This window comes from Lacerta agilis, chromosome Z (genome assembly GCF_009819535.1).
Source record: "Lacerta agilis isolate rLacAgi1 chromosome Z, rLacAgi1.pri, whole genome shotgun sequence".
Classification (NCBI taxonomy): Eukaryota; Metazoa; Chordata; class Lepidosauria; order Squamata; family Lacertidae; genus Lacerta; species Lacerta agilis.
In genome coordinates, this window is record NC_046331.1 from 3,165,218 (window position 1) to 3,185,045 (window position 19,828).

At 48.4% G+C, this 19,828-nt stretch overlaps 1 protein-coding gene across 3 annotated transcripts in view; it reads left to right on the top strand.

Moving 5' to 3' along the window:
• SLC25A25 (solute carrier family 25 member 25) overlaps positions 1–18,144 on the top strand; it is a 38,484-nt gene extending 20,340 nt beyond the window's left edge. Inside the window, exons 1-11 of one of the 3 annotated variants that reach the window (XM_033137386.1) lie at positions 1,488–1,859; positions 6,467–6,593; positions 6,704–6,791; positions 7,445–7,480; positions 8,618–8,729; positions 9,441–9,599; positions 10,354–10,506; positions 10,664–10,771; positions 11,298–11,465; positions 11,718–11,868; positions 16,406–18,144. In XM_033137386.1, the coding sequence (XP_032993277.1) occupies positions 1,599–1,859; positions 6,467–6,593; positions 6,704–6,791; positions 7,445–7,480; positions 8,618–8,729; positions 9,441–9,599; positions 10,354–10,506; positions 10,664–10,771; positions 11,298–11,465; positions 11,718–11,868; positions 16,406–16,590 (1,548 nt within the window). In that variant the 5' untranslated portion in view covers positions 1,488–1,598 and the 3' untranslated portion in view covers positions 16,591–18,144. Of the gene's footprint in view, positions 1–1,487; positions 1,860–6,466; positions 6,594–6,703; positions 6,792–7,444; positions 7,481–8,617; positions 8,730–9,440; positions 9,600–10,353; positions 10,507–10,663; positions 10,772–11,297; positions 11,466–11,717; positions 11,869–16,405 lie in introns of those variants that run through there. The other 2 variants (XM_033137385.1, XM_033137387.1) reach the window with 2 other exon arrangements.
• The last annotated feature ends 1,684 nt before the right edge of the window (positions 18,145–19,828 follow it).

Sequence of the window (19,828 nt, forward strand, 5' to 3'; positions counted from 1 at the left end):
CACAAGCACACTGCACATGCATCTTTAAACCACAGTTCAGCTTAACTGTGCTTCAAAGTGACATGTAAACCAGGACACTAACTCAAACTGATTGTCTGTCAAACTCAGCATTATGTACATGCTGACATGCAGCAGCTTTCAAAGATCTAGGGCAGGAGAGTTTATTCCAGCCCTGGCACCTGAGTTGGCCTTTAGCTAGAGATGCCAAGGGTTGGACTTGGCACTTCTGCATGCAACACATGGGCTATGCTGCTCAGCTACTGTCCCACCCCACAGTCTTGTAAGGCAGCTCCCAGAGTTCAGCAGTTGTAATTCCATAGCTAGCAGCTGGTTCCTGTCTGTGAATGCTATCTCCAGAATCCTCCTTGCTTCCCCCACAGTTCAAAGTGAATGGCTGCAAAATGGGAAATTAACCATGTTCAGTACTATTTTTCTAGAAAAAGAGGAACTCGCCTCTTTCTGCCTCATTCTCTTAGAATGGCAATGGCACCCACTGAGTTCCTGCTGAAAAAAAGTCCTGACCATGTCAGTGAATTGAACCTGACGCTAGAACTATATAGTATGCAAACGTGTGTGTGGAATGTTAATTTGTGGGTGTAACATCCTAATTTCTCTGTGGTATTCACAACAGTGTGAGTATCAAATCACACCTCTTTTGCCTGATCCCCCCCATTGAATATTAAATCAGAATATTGTTTATACAATGATTTAATTTTTTTGGGCAGAACACTGCAAGGTACACAATGCTGCCTGCAGTATACTTCAATGCAAACATATACAGCAGTTGAATGAGTTGCTCATTCTCACCTAGTGGTTCTTTCCCCTTCCCCTTTAAAAAGCTGATACACACAAGCCACTTGTTTCATACAACCATCACAGAAGGTGGCATAGCATATCCTGTTGAGCTTACCTTTTACACCTTACCACAGCAGAGAGGAGCTGGGGCTGGTACACAAGCTGGGTGCTGGGTTGTTTTTTAGTGGTGGCACCTGCCTATGTGGAACTCCTTCCCGCAGGAAACCCGCCAGGCTTCATCCTTAGTGGGGTTCAAGTGGCAGTGTAAGACCTGGTTATTTCAGAGGGCAATTGAAATGCCTGATGGCTTTGTTGTATTTCTGTGTTGTTGCTGCTGCATTAATGACCTGGTAGTGTCCCAAAGTGGCTTTTGTTTTGTCTTAAATCGGGATTGGATTTGCTTCAATGAGGAATCATTGGTTCTCTTATTCTTCCGACCCTTTAAAACATTGTCCCCTATTAGCCCTTCCCATGCAAATTGATGTTCATATAACAGTTTGGGTGTCCCGATTGTCTTTTGCATAGGGCTTCCACTCTTTTCCATACCAGTAAAGTAGAACTGTCACATAGCCCTTTGTGGAGCAGCTCTGAAGCCTAGAGAGAGGCTGCAGAGGGTTAATCTAGCCCGCCAGGGAAAGTGACGTTAGGGGAAAGCTGGGATTGAGCAATCTGGAGCTGCCTCACACGCACTTGTCAGGAATCCAGGGTGGCTGGGAAGGGCTTGAGAGACACAAGCTTCCTTTTTAAGCAGAAGGGCAGGGCTCGGGCAGCCAATCACAGCACAGCAAGGACAGCTCATAGGCATGTGTCATGAGTCTTGCCGGCATTTCCTCTCAAGCACGAGAAACCAGAAAGGAGCGGAATTGCGTGGTTTACAAGAGAGCCTGAGCACAGCTGGGGGGGAAATGCTTTGCCTGTGCCTCTATGTGCCGACTTTCGGCGAGACCCAGGCCGAGTTTGAGTACTTTGAGTCGGAGGGGCTTCCTGACAAGCTGAAGCCCATCTTCAGGCTGAGCCTTTTGATTCCTTCCGAGGAGTTCTCCACCTATCGTCAGTGGAAGCAGGTATGAAAGAATGCATGTGAGCTGAATTGCTCAGATCAGTTCCGTATGACCCCTGTGCCTTCAAGGAGTTGAGGGCGGCACACGTAGTTGCCTTTCCCCTCCTTTTATCTGGACAACAGGCTGTCGGGGTAAAAATTGGTTGGGACTGGGTCAATGGCTCAGGTTTAGTCTGTGAACTTCAAGGATCAAGTGGGTATCAGAACCCAGATCTCCCTAGTTTAAGCCCAGTTCCCCTTCTGGAGGCAGGTTCTAGCTTGGGGTGGTTATTAGCTGCTGCTCTATAGCAGCTTTCCGGGTGAATAGTGTTTGAGTCTTCTTCCCTGCCTTTCCTCCACAAGTTCTCATTTTCCTTGCAAGGTGAATACAGTGTGGAAGATTGTGTGGGGATGTAATGGGTTTCTGGTGCATTTCGAACATTCATCCCTCATGCTGCCTTCTGCTTCCTATTTTCCACAAAGCCTATGGGTGTGTATGTGTGCCAGTTCATGTTTGGCCCAAACTCCAATTGGCTGTATATAATCTGAAAGGGGGGGGGAATCCTCCCTTTTAGTTTAATGTATATCAATATGAGCAACTTGAGTAGAACTTCGCAGCATCCTTCTCTAGAACACCCTGTGACAGTACTTTTGGCCAGGCTCTTGATTCTTCTGAAGGATGGAAATGACTGTGCCTATTGTTGCTACAACTGAGCTACATGCAAATAAAGAGGGTGGAGAGGGGTGTACCAGGGACATTTAAGGTGAAGAGGAGGCACATCCGGGGCTGGGTGGCATTGTTGGTGGCAGGAAGAAGGCAGCATCAGTTAATCTCTTCATTTCCCACCTAACTTTCCTAACACAGGAAGTTCCGTTCAGATAGCCAATGTTAGTTCTATCCAGAGTATGCCCATTGAAATTAATGGACATGGCTAACTTAAATTCATTCATTTCAATTGGTCTACTTCGACTAGAAATTAGTAGGATGCAACCCAGGGTTCATGTGAAAGTTCAGGAGACCGTAAGTTTTTAAAAGCAAGCCTGCACAACTTGTAACCCAATACAGCCCAGCAGTGTCTGAATGAAGTATCTGAACAAGAGTTTGGCATAAATGGAGCTGTCAATCACCTGTCAGGCAACAATGCACATCTGGTGGGCTGTTTTGAATTTGGTGGATCATGTGTTGTGCTGGTCTGGCTTAAAACATACCGGTAAGTACATAAGGGGTGTCATATTCGTTTCCATAGGGAAGGCGGGAAGCTCACACAGAGAGAGCAGTGGTCCATCTAGCTCATGGTTATTGATGCTATTGTCAGTGGAGGAGACAGGGTGTGTTTCCTGGCTCTAGCTAGAGGTGCCTGGGCAGCGTAATGGGTAAAGTGTTTGATTAGGACCTGGGAGAAACCCCACCTAATCACAAAGCTCGTTGGATGACCCTCAGCCAGCCCAACCTACCTCGCAGGGGTTTTTTTTTTTTGGTAACTTCTTTATTGAAAGTTCAAAAGGCACATTAACTATATGTGCATCAAACCTGTTGAGCTGCAGAGAAAGAGAAAAAGAGAAACAGAACCTGTGCAGAAGGGAAAACAAAGGGGGGGGGGGGAGAAACCCAAAACTGTATATTCAAATTCAGTGATATTTGGAATCCATTCTTGCAAATAGGTTAAGATCTGATGAAGTACAATAACAACCTTGTAAAATATACCTTGCAGTCCCAACGGGCTTCTGGTATATTAGCCAGTTAGCTGGTTTTCATGAGGAATTTGGGTTTGTTCAGAACTCTCTTCTCACCCCTCCCCACCCCAGTTATTTCCTTCATTCTCTTTCTAGTGTTTGAAAGCCAGCATCTTGCATCTCCCCAAACTGAAACAAACATATTATCAGATGTGCTTCAGATTTTTGTTAATGTGTTAATTACTTGTTAATTTGCTTGTAAGCAAAGGCAAGCTCTCAGCACTTATTCAGCAGCCATGGTTGAAGGAAATTGTATGATGGTTTTCAGGGCAATAAGATTGGCCATGCAACATCCGATATGACTCTTCCTTTCACATTGTTCTGTTGGACCTTCACACTAGCAGTGTGTCACAATGCCATGGCTTATCAAGGCACTGATGAATGCAGACTAGGCTAGAATCCAACAGCCTTGCAATTTGTAGCGTCATGCATTCAAATGTGGTTACCAGAAGTCTTTTGCTGACATGGAGACACTGGATGGGGTTGAGGACAATGATTGAGGGGGATACATGGGAGCAGACTGGTTTTTTTTTTTTTTAAAAAAAATGTAAATATCAGAACTGTAGGAACACCACACTCTGTTTAGTACAGAAACCTTAAAACCTGCATCAATTGGGACCGTAGCAGTCTTGCTTTCTCAGTGCAAGAAGATTAATGTGCAGACCCAGTGCACATGTAGGAAAGAATTTCAGCACTGACCGTGATGTGAGCCCAGAGCTACAATTTTAGAAACAGTTTGCATCACAGTGATGTGAGTTCAGTGGGGGCAAATTACTTGGCATATGCACTTGGGAGTGCTCATTAGCAGACATTTCCCCCTTTTGCCTTGTATCTGCTGCAGTATACTTTACAGAAAGGGGAGGTGCATTTTTGGCTTCTCCAGGACCAGTTTACAGGGACTGCAATGCTTCAGTGCCTCTCCCAAAGGGTCATGTGGCATTGGGAAACCCTGAATTGGCTCCTTAGCAGTTATCTGATGACATGCCAGAGATTTCCTTCTATCTTTAGCTTACAAATTATGACCCCTTCTACCTCTCTTCTTTTACAACTGTCACATGCCTGTCTGCAGATTAGATCCACCTTGGATGTCTCAAAGGTCACCACAGATGGTGACCGGCTGTCCTTATTAAGTTTAGGCTAGGAGAGGTATTAAATTATATGAAGACCTAAGTTTAGTAATAAGGGGGACAGCGCAGGGGAGGAAGGAACATTCCAAATTATTTCTAGCATAATTCTCAGGAGAATCGTTTCTTATAAAATATGAAATGTTTGTTACCTTAATACAGAGCATACCGGTATTTATCAGTAGCCTAATTATTAAAAGTACAGTATGCTAACCCATTGCTCTTTTTTTCTAATTTTTCATCGTCTTGCAAGTGGATCTAGGTATTGACAGGTTCTGTTTCTTCACAGCAAGCTACTAGGCACTCTAGCCTAGTAGCCTAGTGTTTAACGCATAGCCTTGTGCTGCATGGAGATCAGCAGGCTGCCCAGTTGAGCCATTGTGAGGAGCCAGCTGGTTTGCATATAATCTCACTTAACAAATTTCCTGATCTCTATGCAAAACAGGTGATAGCAGAGCAGGTTTTGACCCAGCCATTTAGTTGCTGTGTCTGGTTTGCTTACCTGCCTATATGGGCAAGGCCCAAGGTGCTGTTTCCTGCTAAGAGGAATGTTAAGGATGACTTTGCCATCTCTTAATCTCTTCTGTAAATATACACTTTGCTTCTAAAATCTAGTTTCCCCCAGTATCTTGAACAAGTGCATAACTGCAGGGTGACCAAATCAGTTCATGCTTGCCTCAGAACTGCTTTTTGACATCTCTCTTTAGCTCGTGTATTTGTATTTTTTTGGTGGTCAGTCATTGTTTCTAGTAGCTGGTGTGGTTTAACTTCCTTGCTTCCTTGTTCAGAGGCAAAGTATGGTGATATCTCTGTACCCAGTGCCTAGCAAGGAGCTACAGTGTGGTGTAGTGGTTAAGAGTGGTGGACTTGTAATCTGGTGAACCAGGTTCGCTTCCCCACTCCTCCACATGCAGCTGCTGGGTGACCTTGGGCTAGTCACACTTCTCTGAAGTCTCTCAGCCCCACTCACCTCACGGAGCGTTTGTTTTGGGGGAGGAAGGGAAAGGAGAATGTGAGCCGCTTTGAGACTCCTTCGGGTAGTGATAAAGCGGGATATCAAATCCAAACTCCTCCTCTTCTTCTTTTACAGAAGAACTAGCGCTCTCTCTCTCTCTCTCTCTGTGTGTGTGTGTGTGTGTGTGTGTGTGCGCGCGTGTGTCTTTCTGTCTGTATTTTGGTAGCAGCGCTTCTCTCAAGCCCATGACATTGATCCTGCATCTTAAGACAAGGTGTAGCCTAGCAGTGTTTGGGGAAAACACACACACTGTCTCTCAAAAAAACAAACAACCCAGCACAACTGGTATCAAACATATTTGATTAAATTTAAGAGCTCCTGGCAGTGGGGAGTGGACTGCTGTGCTCCAGTTCTGCTTCAAGGGTTTCCATAGGCATGTGGTTGGTCACTGTGAGAACAGGATGCTAGATGTGCCATTGGCCTGATGCAGTAGGGCTCTGGATTCTTAGTTTTTTACAGTCTGTGTGAGGCTGTTCAACAACAGGCGTGCTATGTATTCTCCCTGCTCTTGTTCCCCAGCCACAGCTATATAAAAAGGCTATAAAACCAAGTCCAAGCAGAGATCATTTTGTGCAGGGGTTCCGTTCACAGGCCCCACCTGCGTTGATTGGGCATTTATAAGTGCACCCTGCCCTGTTATGTCCCTTGTTCTGCCTTCTTCTGGGTCCAAAAGGATCCACAAGTCTGCAGTTGTGTGTCCATTGGGCGTGCCTAAAATGGTCAACGCCTGTAATGTTATTTTTATGTCTTTTCATACAGAAAATCGTTAAAGCTGGAGATAAGGACCTAGATGGGCAGCTGGACTTCGAGGAGTTTGTTCACTATCTCCAAGACCATGAAAAGAAACTGAGACTGGTTTTCAAGAGTTTAGACAAAAAGAATGATGGTATGCACCTTTTGGTTTATTTATTGGGGGGGCGAAGGGATTCTGTTGCAGGTTGTCTGGCAGCTTTCTTTTGTTCATAAAGCTTAGAGCTTTACTTGTCATCTTTACAGGCTGCATTGACGCCCAGGAGATCGTGCAGTCCCTTCGGGATCTGGGAGTCAAGATCTCTGAACAGCAGGCTGAGAGAATTCTCAAGAGGTAAATGTTGCAGGTGGCTCTAGTGTTTTCACTCTGTCAACCACGGTGTTAGCTTTGTCTCCCTTCTCTTCCTTTACACCTCTCCCTTTATAAAGCCTCTGAAGCAGCTCTGCAGCGTTTTGTCCATAGCAAAGCATGCTAGAGCGCAAATGGCGCTAGAATAGCAGTCGCAGGTGAAGATCCACTAACATCTTTTGCTGGAACAGTAGGGACAGATGGAGGCCAGAATGCTTAAGAGCATGTGACATCTAAAGTAAGCAGAATGCTGATTCATGAGAGAGCAGCGTTCCCTCTTGGAAAGGCTTCTTCGTACTTGCCAGGAATTGATTTACGGTGCTAACTTTCCATCCTGTAAGATAGACAAGTAGCATGTAGGCCAAGCAGAAACTTGCTTAAATATCTGCTAAGCAAGAGGTATGAATGATTTTGCCAGCATTCTGGAATTGCTGTCCTTGTAGTATATAATGCTTTTCTGCTGGTTAGATAATCTTAAGGTATAAATTGAGGTATATGTCCCAGTGCTCACTGCTTTAATAAGTGCATGCAACTTAACAGACTGAAATGCTTTTCAGCTGCATGCATGTTGCACTAACTTCTAACATTTGTTCCTTTCTCGCTCTTTGTATTCTCCCCTCTGCTTCCCTGTCTGTCAGAATAAGAACGGGGCACTTCTGGGGTCCTGTCACCTAGTAAGTACCAAAGTGTATATTCTTGCCTGGCTCCTTTTCCTTTTTATACCAGTTTTTCTCCCCACCCACAATGAAGTTGATAATGTGTAGCAGATTTTTAGTGAGCCTGGTGGTGATGGAAGGTGAGCCCACAGGCAGACACCAGTATATCTCATGAAAACATAAAAAAATTCAGTATCAATATCAACAAATTACACAGCTAATCAATATAAAGCACTCCTAAAACAGCAGGGAACATATGCAGAATAAGGGGTAACTATTAAAAGAACAGCACATATTTTTGTTTCCAGAAGGTAACTGCACACAAGCCAAGATTGGGCTAAGATTGAATTGATGCTTAAGAGTAGGAGCTATGTTAAAACCAGCACTTCTGTGCCTCATGCTTGGGAATCCTTCCTCGATTGTTCAGTCGTTCAGTCATGTCCGCCTCTTAGTGACCCCATGGACCAGAGCATGCCAGGCACGCCTATCTTTCACTGCCTCCCGCAGTTTGGCCAAACTCATGCTGGTCGTTCGATTAGTAAGACTTAAAAATTGGTAAGGACGGAAAAACACTCAAGTTCAAAACTTCTTCCTCCTGCTGCCCCAAGGTAGAATCTACTCACTCATTTGCCTTCCACAGATGAAGCCACACTGTCCCGACCATAACCAGGCAGGAAGGACACAAATTGCAGATGACTTAGGGGAGTGCACACACAGATACACATGCCACTCACTAGTTAATCTGACTCTTTTTATGACCACACATATTAACCAATCTAGACTCTTCCTATGGAAGATCTTATGTCCATCCTGCACAGCCTTACATATTTAGTTTTGGAGGACCCAATGAAAAGAAGAGGAGGTGGGGAGATGCAATGGAGGAGCCATCTTAACCCCACATAGAACACTAATTTGTTCCTCATGAGCTGTCCTGTGACCCCAGGAAACATTTTTTTGCCCTCATGACTGTTTGAAAATTACTCTTCCATGTATTTTACACTATCTGATACATAAAGCTCTTAAAATTGTGCTTGCATGTTCTTTAGCCCTCTTCTACAAATATTTATGTTTAGTGTGGTTGGTGTGGAGCTAAAGAGTTGATACGCCAGACCTCCTCCTCTTGGCTCATTTTACCTTCCCAATTGATTCTTGCAGCATGGATAAAAATGGGACTATGACAATAGATTGGAATGAATGGCGTGACTATCACCTGTTGCACCCTGTGGAGAACATTCCTGAGATTATCCTATACTGGAAGCACTCAACGGTAAGAAATTAAGATCCTTCATGCACAACGTATGTGAAACTCATGGTTGCCTTTGTGAGGGTCCCGCTCCATGCTCTTGACTCCTATCAGCAGTCTCCATCAAAAACTAGCTGCCTTCTCGCTCTAGTTGCTTTCTGTTTTTTTATGTGCCTTCTGGCCTTGTTCTTAAAATTTCTGGCACAGGTGAAAGTGAATGTTCTCAGGGAGTGGGAAAGCAGGTAAGCTGCTTGACGTACCCAAGGTACGCAAACAACTGGGTCCTGCTAGTTTGCAACCTGCCAGCTCTGGATAGTGATGCGAATGCTCTTTGATTAAATTTGGCTTTTAGTGCTGCACAGACTAGGCTGTGAACTCCAGAATAACTCTAGATCTTTCCCCCTGTTCTGTTCCTCTTGGCCAGTCACTTTGAACACCAGCAGATTGCAAGGCCGGCAGGTGGCCAGTTTTTGGAACTGCAACTATGGTATCTTTTCTGAAATAGCCTCTAATGAATTTTATTAGCTGCAACCACATGCAGGGGAGAACAAAGCTGCTGCAGATAAAGCAGATGCAGGTGTTTAAATAGTAAACTAGTGCTAATTGCTTCCATGCTTAAATTATTTAATCTAGGTGCATGGTGTATGATGATCAGATCTCTGAGGAAGTCCTCATGCACACCTAGTACAGCTGAAGAAAATTGTTTTACTAATGCCATGCTTTGCTGGTTTGCAGATTTTTGATGTAGGAGAGAACCTGACAGTACCAGATGAATTCACAGTGGAAGAGAGACAGACTGGAATGTGGTGGCGACACCTAGTTGCAGGTGGAGGGGCAGGGGCAGTGTCAAGAACATGCACTGCTCCCTTGGACCGCTTGAAAGTTCTCATGCAGGTAAGGGTGGAAGCTCGGCAGAAGGGTCTTTGTTGTCCTGGCTCCATTAACGTTTCCTCTTAGTTCAAGGATATAGGTAGAATACAGTCTTGCAAGACTTAGACTTTCCCTCCAGAAGCAAGAGAGCTGTAAGATATGGTGATGTCTGCTTGTATATCATTCTGACCCCCAGAGGGAAGCCACTCTCAGCAGTTTCTGTGAGCCCTGCTTTTCTGCATATGACTTGCAGTTCTGGTTCCCTCCTCAATTTATACTTGTAGTTTTTTGGAAGTTGGGCAGGTCAGGTCAACAGCAGCACAGTCCTTGGACTGCGCAGCCTTGGCAGAACACGCAAGCCCTTAAAACTAGTCCTGGCAGCTCTAGCTGGAAATGAGGTAACTTGTGACTTGCTGGCAGCTCTTAATGTCCTGGGCTCAAAGGACAGAGAAACACAACTGTCATTGGAAGTACGTTGTGAAATGGGGAATTTGGACTTTGCATAGGAGTCACCGGACTGACCCATGCCTCCCTTTCTTTCATCATCAGTTCCATTTCCCACTGCTTCCTTTTTCACTTCTTGCTGTTCCATGAGCTACTAATTTTGATAATATTGGACTATAGATAACTGATGTTGAATGAAAGTGTCCCTTTTCCTGCTAAACTTGTGAGGCAAGCTAGTTTAAAACTTGTATGTAGATAAGAAAAGCTTTTTTGCCCAAGCAGAAAAACTGAAAATGGGCCTGGATCCAACCAGAAGTGTCTTCCTCCTTTTCAGGTCCATGCTTCTCGCAGTAACAACATGTGCATTGTTGGAGGCTTTACCCAGATGATCAGAGAGGGTGGCACAAGGTCACTTTGGCGAGGGAATGGCATCAATGTTTTGAAAATTGCCCCGGAGTCTGCCATCAAGTTCATGGCCTATGAACAGGTAAGATAACCAGAAGGACCCAAGGCACGGCGAATGAGATGGCGCTGCTGCTGCTGTTCAGCTAACATCCCAATGTTGAGACTAACAAGGGAATAAGGAGCAGGTGTGAATTGTGCAGACTGCTGTATCAAATGACAGAATTCTTTTATATCTGTAGATCAAGCGATTCATTGGCACTGACCAGGAGGTGCTGAGAATTCATGAGAGGCTGGTAGCGGGTTCATTGGCAGGAGCTATTGCACAGAGCAGCATCTACCCAATGGAGGTGAGTTCCTGAATTTAGCCTTCGGCAGCTGATGCGCTCCTTTTCTTTTGAGTACAACAGACTGCTTTCAAATGTTTTAGAGGCAACTCTTCCCACAGTGGTGGCGTCATTGGTGACATGCCCATCGGAGATACTAACACTTCACCAGCAATGTGGTCTGTTGCAGTCTTCAGCCATGGTTCCTCAGATGATGTTGGGACTGCAACATTGGCAAAACTGGCTGGGAATTATGGGAGTAAACAATGCCCGAGGACCCAAGGTTTAAGAACACATAATTTACTAGTTATCTTTCTTTGACTTGAAACAAAATTTAAAAATCCCTTCCAGTAGCACCTTACAGACCAACTAAGTTTGCTATTGGTATGAGCTTTCGTGTGCATGCACACGAAGGATTTTTTAAATTGACTACGGCAGACCAACATGGCTACCTACCTGTAACTTTCTTTGACTTAGTTCAGGAAAAGTTGTATTTGCCTGCCTGTTCTATACAGGCTTTCCTGATGCTTCTGTTCTTCTCATGGGCTAGGTTCTGAAGACACGGATGGCCCTGCGCAAAACAGGGCAATACTCAGGGATGCTGCACTGTGCCAAGAACATCCTTGCCAAAGAAGGAATGGCTGCTTTCTACAAAGGCTACATCCCCAATATGCTGGGGATCATTCCCTATGCAGGAATTGACCTGGCTGTATATGAGGTAAGAGGCTTGGTGTGAGAGAGGAAGTTGCAGATGTCCTAAAGGAATGTGCTAAGGAAGGCTAGAGTCGTGACACCAGTCTAAGTTCCAGTGAAATTTCCCACCTGTGCTCCAGTCTAGGACTTGAAGCATGGATATTCAAAGCTGTAGTATTACTCTCTCCCTACTCCACCTCAAATCCCATACTATAGATTCATAAGGGCCTTACTGATGCTTGACTTGCTTTGCAAACCATTTATTTTTTCCTCCTAGACATTGAAAAACAGCTGGCTGCAACGTTATGCTGTGAACAGTGCCGATCCCGGGGTGTTCGTTCTGTTGGCCTGTGGTACCATCTCTAGCACCTGTGGACAACTGGCCAGTTATCCTCTTGCCCTAGTACGCACACGAATGCAAGCTCAGGGTAAGAGCATTTGAGAGGCCCTTGGGTGCAACCTATGATGCCGAAAGTCTGTTGCTACTCAGCACCTGGTTTTTAGAAATACAGTGGTACCCCGCAAGACGAATGCCTCGCACAACGAAAAACTCGCAAGACGAAAGGGTTTTGCGATTTTTTGGTTGACCCGCAAGACGAATTTCTCTATGGTCGTGCTTCGCAAGACGAGGCATTCGTCTTGCGCGGTACCACTGTAAGAAGAACCCTCCCGCTTGCGCTGGCCCTCCCTGCTTGCCGCTCACTAACGATCGCCCTCCCCGCGCTCCCCGATCGAACTCCCTACACGCGGCTTCCTCCTGCTCGCCCTCCGCGCGCTGCCCCATCGCAGTCCCGACACCTGGCTTCCTCCTGCTCGCCTTCCCCGCGCTCCCCATCGCCCTCCCCATGCCTGGATCCTCCTGCTCGCCCTCCGCGCGCTGCCCCATCGCAGTCCCGACACCTGGCTTTCTCCTGCTCGCCCTCCGCGCGCTGCCCCATCGCAGTCCCGACACCTGGCTTCCTCCTGCTCGCCCTCCGCGCGCTGCCCCATCGCAGTCCCGACACCTGGCTTCCTCCTGCTCGCCTTCCCCGCGCTCCCCATCGCCCTCCCCACGCCTGGATCCTCCGTTCGCCCTCCGCGCGCTGCCCCATCGCACACCTGACACCCGGCTTCCTCCTGCTTGCCTTCCCCGCGCTCCCCATCGCCCTCCCCACGCCTGGATCCTCCTGCTCGCCCTCCGCGCGCTGCCCCATCGCAGTCCCGACACCTGGCTTCCTCCTGCTCGCCCTCCGCGCGCTGCCCCATTGCAGTCCCGACACCTGGCTTCCTCCTGCTCACCTTCCCCGCGCTCCCCATCGCCCTCCCCACGCCTGGATCCTCCTGCTCGCCCTCCGCGCACTGCCCCATCGCACACCTGACACCCGGCTTCCTCCTGCTTGCCTTCCCCCGCCATCCCCATCGCCCCCCCCCCACGCCTGGATCCTCGCGTTCACGCTCCCCCATCGCACACCCGACACGCGGCTTCCTCCTGCTTGCCTTCCCCGCCATCCCCATCGCCCCCCCACGCCTGGATCCTCGCGTTCGCGCTCCCCCATCGCACACCCGACACCCGGCTTCCTCCTGCTTGCCTTCCCCGCCATCCCCATCGCCCCCCCCCACGCCTGGATCCTCGCGTTCGCGCTCCCCCATCGCACACCCGACACCCGGCTTCCTCCTGCTTGCCTTCCCCGCCATCCCCATCGCCCCCCCACGCCTGGATCCTCGCATTCACGCTCCCCCATCGCACACCCCACACCCAGCTTCCTCCTGCTTGCCTTCCCCGTGCTCCCCATCGCCCTCCCCATGCCTGGATCCTCGCGTTCGCGCTCCCCCATCGCACACCCGACTTCCTCCTGCTTGCCTTCCCCGCACTCCCCATGGCCCCCCCACGCCTAGATCCTCGCGTTCGCGCTCCCCCATCGCACACCCGACACCCAGCTTCCTCCTGCTTGCCTTCCCCGCCATCCCCATCGCCCCCCCCACGCCTGGATCCTCGCGTTCGCGCTCCCCCATCGCACACCCGACTTCCTCCTGCTTGCCTTCCCCGCCATCCCCATCGCCCCCCCCACGCCTAGATCCTCGCGTTCGCGCTCCCCCATCGCACACCCGACACCCGGCTTCCTCCTGCTTGCCTTCCCCGCCATCCCCATCGCCCCCCCCACGCCTGGATCCTCGCGTTCGCGCTCCCCCATCGCACACCCGACACCCGGCTTCCTCCTGCTTGCCTTCCCCGCCATCCCCATCGCCCCCCCCACGCCTGGATCCTCGCGTTCGCGCTCCCCCATCGCACACCCGACACCCGGCTTCCTCCTGCTTGCCTTCCCCGCCATCCCCATCGCCCCCCCACGCCTGGATCCTCGCATTCATGCTCCCCCATCGCACACCCCACACCCAGCTTCCTCCTGCTTGCCTTCCCCGTGCTCCCCATCGCCCTCCCCATGCCTGGATCCTCGCGTTCGCGCTCCCCCATCGCACACCCGACACCCGGCTTCCTCCTGCTTGCCTTCCCCGCCATCCCCATCGCCCCCCCACGCCTGGATCCTCGCATTCATGCTCCCCCATCGCACACCCCACACCCAGCTTCCTCCTGCTTGCCTTCCCCGTGCTCCCCATCGCCCTCCCCATGCCTGGATCCTCGCGTTCGCGCTCCCCCATCGCACACCCGGCTTCCTCCTGCTTGCCTTCCCCGCACTCCCCATGGCCCCCCCACGCCTAGATCCTCGCGTTCGCGCTCCCCCATCGCACACCCGACACCCGGCTTCCTCCTGCTTGCCTTCCCCGCCATCCCCATCGCCCCCCCACGCCTGGATCCTCGCGTTCGCGCTCCCCCATCGCACACCCGACACCCGGCTTCCTCCTGCTTGCCTTCCCCGCCATCCCCATCGCCCCCCCCACGCCTGGATCCTCGCGTTCGCGCTCCCCCATCGCACACCCGACACCCGGCTTCCTCCTGCTTGCCTTCCCCGCCATCCCCATCGCCCCCCCCACGCCTGGATCCTCGCGTTCGCGCTCCCCCATCGCACACCCGACACCCGGCTTCTTCCCGCTCGCCCTCCCCGCCTTCCCCGATCGCACACCCGACACCCGGCTTCCTCGCGCCACCGCCGCTCACTACAGTACTGTAAGTAACCGCTCTCCTAGCTTGCTTTCCCGACACCCGGCCCCGACTGGTTTTTTCCCATAGGAACGCATTAATTAAGTTTCAATGCATTCCTATGGGAAACCGTGCTTCGCAAGACGAAATTTCCGCAAGACGAAAAGACTTGCGGAACGAATTAATTTCGTCTTGCGGGGTACCACTGTATATGCAATCCCTGAACCTGAAGGTTCTACTTAGCCACAATAACTAAGTAAACAATAGACATTATCCTCCATGTTTCTTCTAAGTCGCTCTTGAAAGACACCTGAGATAATGTTAAATCTTCAACACATCTTTGAACAGTGAATCCCATAAACAAATTCTGTAGAAGTACTTAATTTTATTTGCCCTGAATCTAATCCTAATTTAACTTGGTGATCCTATGCTTCTAGTATATATGTGTCTGGTGGTGGGGAATTTTTTGTCTCCCCGATCCCGCCCCCCACACACTCAACAGTAGGTAGAGCTTTATAGGTTTATAATGTTGCTAGCATATCTAAGTGCAAACGCCTCTTGTTTCTTTGTGCTGATCTGATCTTGGCATCTGTCTCAGGCTGGCACATAGCCAAGTAGTTACAGAGACATTATCACAGGCTGTTAAACGCCACACAGCAAGTTAAATGTGTGTCTTGGTATGCCGTGTCCTGCCCCTCAGGAATTGAGCTGTGACTAGTAGAGGTTTTCCCATTCACTTTTATTGAAATAAAGCTTTGGTACATTAGTCCCTCAAGGCACTGCAGACAATGCACAAGACACAAGATAAGCCTCTATTCTCCACAACACAATACAAGTTTTGCTAATCCCCTCTTTTACTACCCTGACTGCCAAGCTGTGCTCTAGCTTTCGGGAAGTTGAACCGAACCCGTGCTTTCCTCTTTCCCAGCCCCAAATACTAAAGGGGCTGGATGAGGATCATTCTTCCAGGTGTTCTCTCCACCTTACCAGACGAATGAATGAATCTTTATTTGCGTCAGCCATCGGCCATAGCAGTAAAACAACTATATGATATACAAAGAATAAAAATAAAAAGTATAAAATACATTTTAGGGTTTTGAATCAGTAGTCAGATAGTGGATCTTATTCTGATTTCCCCAGCTAAAAACCTTGCAACCTTTGCTGTCACCTGCTCATCTTGCCCTTGTTTCCGTTTCTGTTGCTTACCTTTCCCACTTTTTCTGGACCTAGGACATTTTGGTGGGCGGGTAATGTCTCCTGCCCACCTAGCAGTTCGAAAGCACGTCAAAGTGCAAGTAGATCAATAGGTACCACTCCAGCAGGAAGGTAAACAGCGTTCGCGAGAAGCGGCTTAGTCAGGCTGGCCACATGACCCAGAAGCTGCCTGCGGACAAACGCCAGCTCCCTCAGCCTATAGAGCGAGATGAGCGTGCAACCCCAGAGTCGTCCGCTACGGGACCTAACGGTCAGGGGTCCCTTTACCTTTAATGTCTCTTAGAATTATCCTTCCTCCTGCGGGGCACTCAATCACCATTCTGCCTTTTGAGTGTGTGGGAACTTATTGCACTTTCCTGCTCTCCTCCTTCCAGGAAGGAGTCAGCATGGGAGGTAAGGAGGCAGGACGAGCTTGCTGGTGTGAGGACATAGGCAGGGGGGAATCAAGGGGTACTTGCCTCTCCTCCCCCCTGACACTACCCTCTGATACTTTCTCTCTTTCTCCTTCAGCCATGACCCCCACAACCCTCTGGGCCCTTCCCTGAGATTGTTCTGCCCCCCACCCCACGCTGGACTCACCCTTCTTCTGGCTTTGCTAGCCCCTGACATGCTGTATTGCGCAGTCCACAGTCCATGTGATCAGGCTCTTGATGATTGTCCAATGGCTTCTCTTCCAGCTTCAGTTGAAGGAGCGCCACAGGCAACAATGAGGAGTCTCTTCAAGCATATCCTGAAGACAGAGGGAGCCTTTGGCCTCTACAGGGGCTTGGCTCCCAACTTCATGAAGGTGATCCCAGCAGTGAGCATTAGCTACGTGGTCTATGAGAACCTGAAGATGACTCTGGGCGTGCAGTCGCGGTGACCAGATGGTGCCTGGACCCTTGAACTTTTTCAACAAAATCTTGGGGCTCTGACCCCCAGGGTGTGCCACCATTTCATTCTGTGAATGTGTTGACTGACACTAAGCTGATCAAACCAAGCTGTGAAAATCCCAGATGGTGTGTGTTGGGGAATGAGGAGGTATTGGGCCTTGCTGCTGCGTTGCTGTCAAAAGCTCTCTGTGTTTTAAACAATCATTTGGCAGTTCTTCCCATGTGCAAGGGACCAACTGGGAATTGAAGGAAAGTGTCTTGAGCTGTCAGTGGTGGCCTGGCTTTTAGCGCAGTGGAGAGGAGATGATCAGAACCCTCTTTAGAGTCTTTTGCGCAGACTCACAGCTGGAGAATGTATCATCTTCCAACTTGCTTGAAAGAGCTTTTTTCTGTTGAGTTGTAAACTCTTCTTAGCCATGGTTTTGATTCTGCAAAAGACCTGCCTTGGGTAGGAATGGCTGCTGGGCCAAAATACTTTTTTGTTTTTGTTTACATGCATTCTTTTGGATAGGAGCAATTCATTTTTCTACTTCAAAATTCTGACACTGCAGTGTAAATTAAAACCAAGGCTTCAGGGTGCAAAGCCAGTCCCTGCTGAGTCTGAGTGTTACTTTCAGGTTAGCCAGACAGAGTTTAAAAAATATTTTTTATTTAGTTTCTGTGTTCCTGTAAAACTGCTGGCAAAATGCACTTTATAACAAAGCAGCAGCTGCAGTCTAGAGTCTGCATGTCTGTGTTTGCATGCTGGAGTAGCTGAGAGGACCTGGCACATGCAATTCTGCACATTTTGAATGGCCTGACCAAGTAGCTGGGGAGCTGTGTTGCCATTGGTCCAGTTTCTGCATCTGAGCTCACTGCAGCATGGCAGGGGCTGCGGAGAGGCCACTTTTGCTTCCCAGGTAGCGTTTTGCATGGTGCTTCAAATAACAGTTCTGCCAAGTGCTGCAGGTAGCAAATTCTTCCTGAAACTTCAAGCCTTGGATTTGCTTCATTCATCTGTAGAACTTTATAAGTTGATGCTGGAGTTTGAATTAGGTTAGGGTGGGCTGGTGGATTTGAACTTTGGACAAGGAATAAATTCTGCTACGGGGAACAGACCAGGTTAACTGACAAAGGTGAAAATGGTAGCCTCCTTTATGTTATTGGAAGAGAGTGGGAGCTGCTTGCTTCCACTCGCCCACTTCCACCAGGTGCTTATCATAGGGAGAAGGGAAGGTGGTGGCTGCCATATCTCTGACTTGACTGTTTCAAGGGCTTATTGAGTTTGTTCACTAAGACTTGTTGGGGCCCTGGGGATCCTTGACTTGGGGACCAGCATCACATTCCACTGTTGTCTTTTGTTTTGCTGCTTTCAAAGCATATTTATTTTGTATTTATTTAAAGACGAAAGACGTAACTGTCACACTATTTTTGTAGACATGTTTAAATATAGTTATGTTGTCCTTGGTATTCTGTATTTTTTTGTACAGGTCTCATATTTATGTTCTTAAAAACGTTTTGCACATTTTCAGTATCGTCTAATAAAAGAATCATTGCAAAGTGGACCCCCTCAGAGGTCCTTAGTGCTCCATTTCCTTTTCGTGTTGCCTGTCCTGCATCTGGGTTGACTGAGAACCACAGTCAAGAAAAAAAAAATCCTTTTGTGGGGAAAAAAGCCTTAGGTGGGTGGTGGGGAAATGAAAGGCCCTTGTTTGGGGTCTGCCTTACTGTGGCATCGCCTCATCATTAGTGTCTTTATTTTTGTGGGTGTTTGACGAACCACAAACTAGATGGTTTTTTTTTTTAATGGTTAATAATGAAAAGGCCTGATTGGATTTGGGAGAGGAAAAATTAATAAATCTCAGGGAGAGAGAAATCACAAAATGCCCGTTTTTCTGATATGCGGAAGGAAGCTTATGCTTGGAGCTGAGCTGTTGCTGTTTTCTGTGCTGGCGGATCTGCCTGCCTGCTGCTCCTTCTCCAGGGGCAGGAAAGTGCACTGTGAAGAAGCAGTTACCCTTGAAGGCTGCAGCGGCTCAGAGGGCCCCGCTGCTGCTCTGTACACAGAAAGCCTTGTGCAGCAGAGAGCAGCTTCCTCTCCCCCCGATTCTCTTCGGGCCTTAAGTTGGGTCTGTCCACTGCTGCTTTGGGGGAAACTGCCTGTCTGCCTTGAGTTCATATCTCAGTTGTGTGTCTTCCCCACCCCTTTTGTGAGTCACTCTACCCTTGGGAGCACCTCCTCCTTACCTTTGGTGGCCTGAACAGATTTCAGCACATACAAATCAATGCAATATGAACTGTCTTTGTAGCTGTAACCTTAATATATGAAGGGCAAAACTAGCAAAACAAGAAGCCTGTGATGGTAGGGGACAGGCAAGGACCGCCTCTCCCCCTATGAACCAACCCATACGCTGCAATCATTATCTGATGCCTTTCTTTGCATGCCTCTTCCATGAAAGGTCCGGAGGGTGGCAACATAAGAATGGGCCTTTTCTGTGTTGGCTCCCCACTTGTGGAATGCTCTCCCCAGGGAGCCTTGTCTGGCGCCTTCATTATATATCTTTAGAAACCGGGCAAAAACGTTCCTGAATAACCAGGCCTTTGGCTGATGGCCTTTTAAATGTGTTTGCCGGGGGGGGTAGTATTTGTTTTTGTTAATTATTAAGTCTTGTGTTTTCTTTTTATGTTGTGAACCGCTCTGTGGTCTTTGGAAGAAGGGCGGTGTACAAATTTAATAATAATAATAATAACAATAATAAAGGTTTATCAAAGATGCTGGTGGTTTCCTTGTTTTGTGTTGAGTTGGGAGTCAGCGGGTTTAAGGTGTGTGCGCAAGCATCCTTCACCCAAACAGATACAATAAAGCAAGGTTGCATTTGCCCCACACTTGATTACAATAAAAGCTTCAGTCATTGATAAGTTGCACGTTGTGACTTGAATGCCCTTCAGTTGTCTTCTGTGGCTTTCTAAAGTGTCAGCCCTGGCTTGAGGCCCATATTTCTGGCATAGAGGTGCACTTCCTAAGGGTACGTGGAAGGAAGTTGCCTACAAGAATCATTTGGGCAAGGAAATGGACACATCACACTGCTCCTGTTCACTGGGTACAGTTGAATGAGGTTTGGGATTTGATTGTCATGGGTAGCCTAATTAGTTGCATATGGGAGAGAAAAATCAAAACTCATCTGTACCAAAACAGACCTTCAGAGAACTAAGCAGGAAGGGGTTGGTTGGCGCCATCCTAGCCGTTAC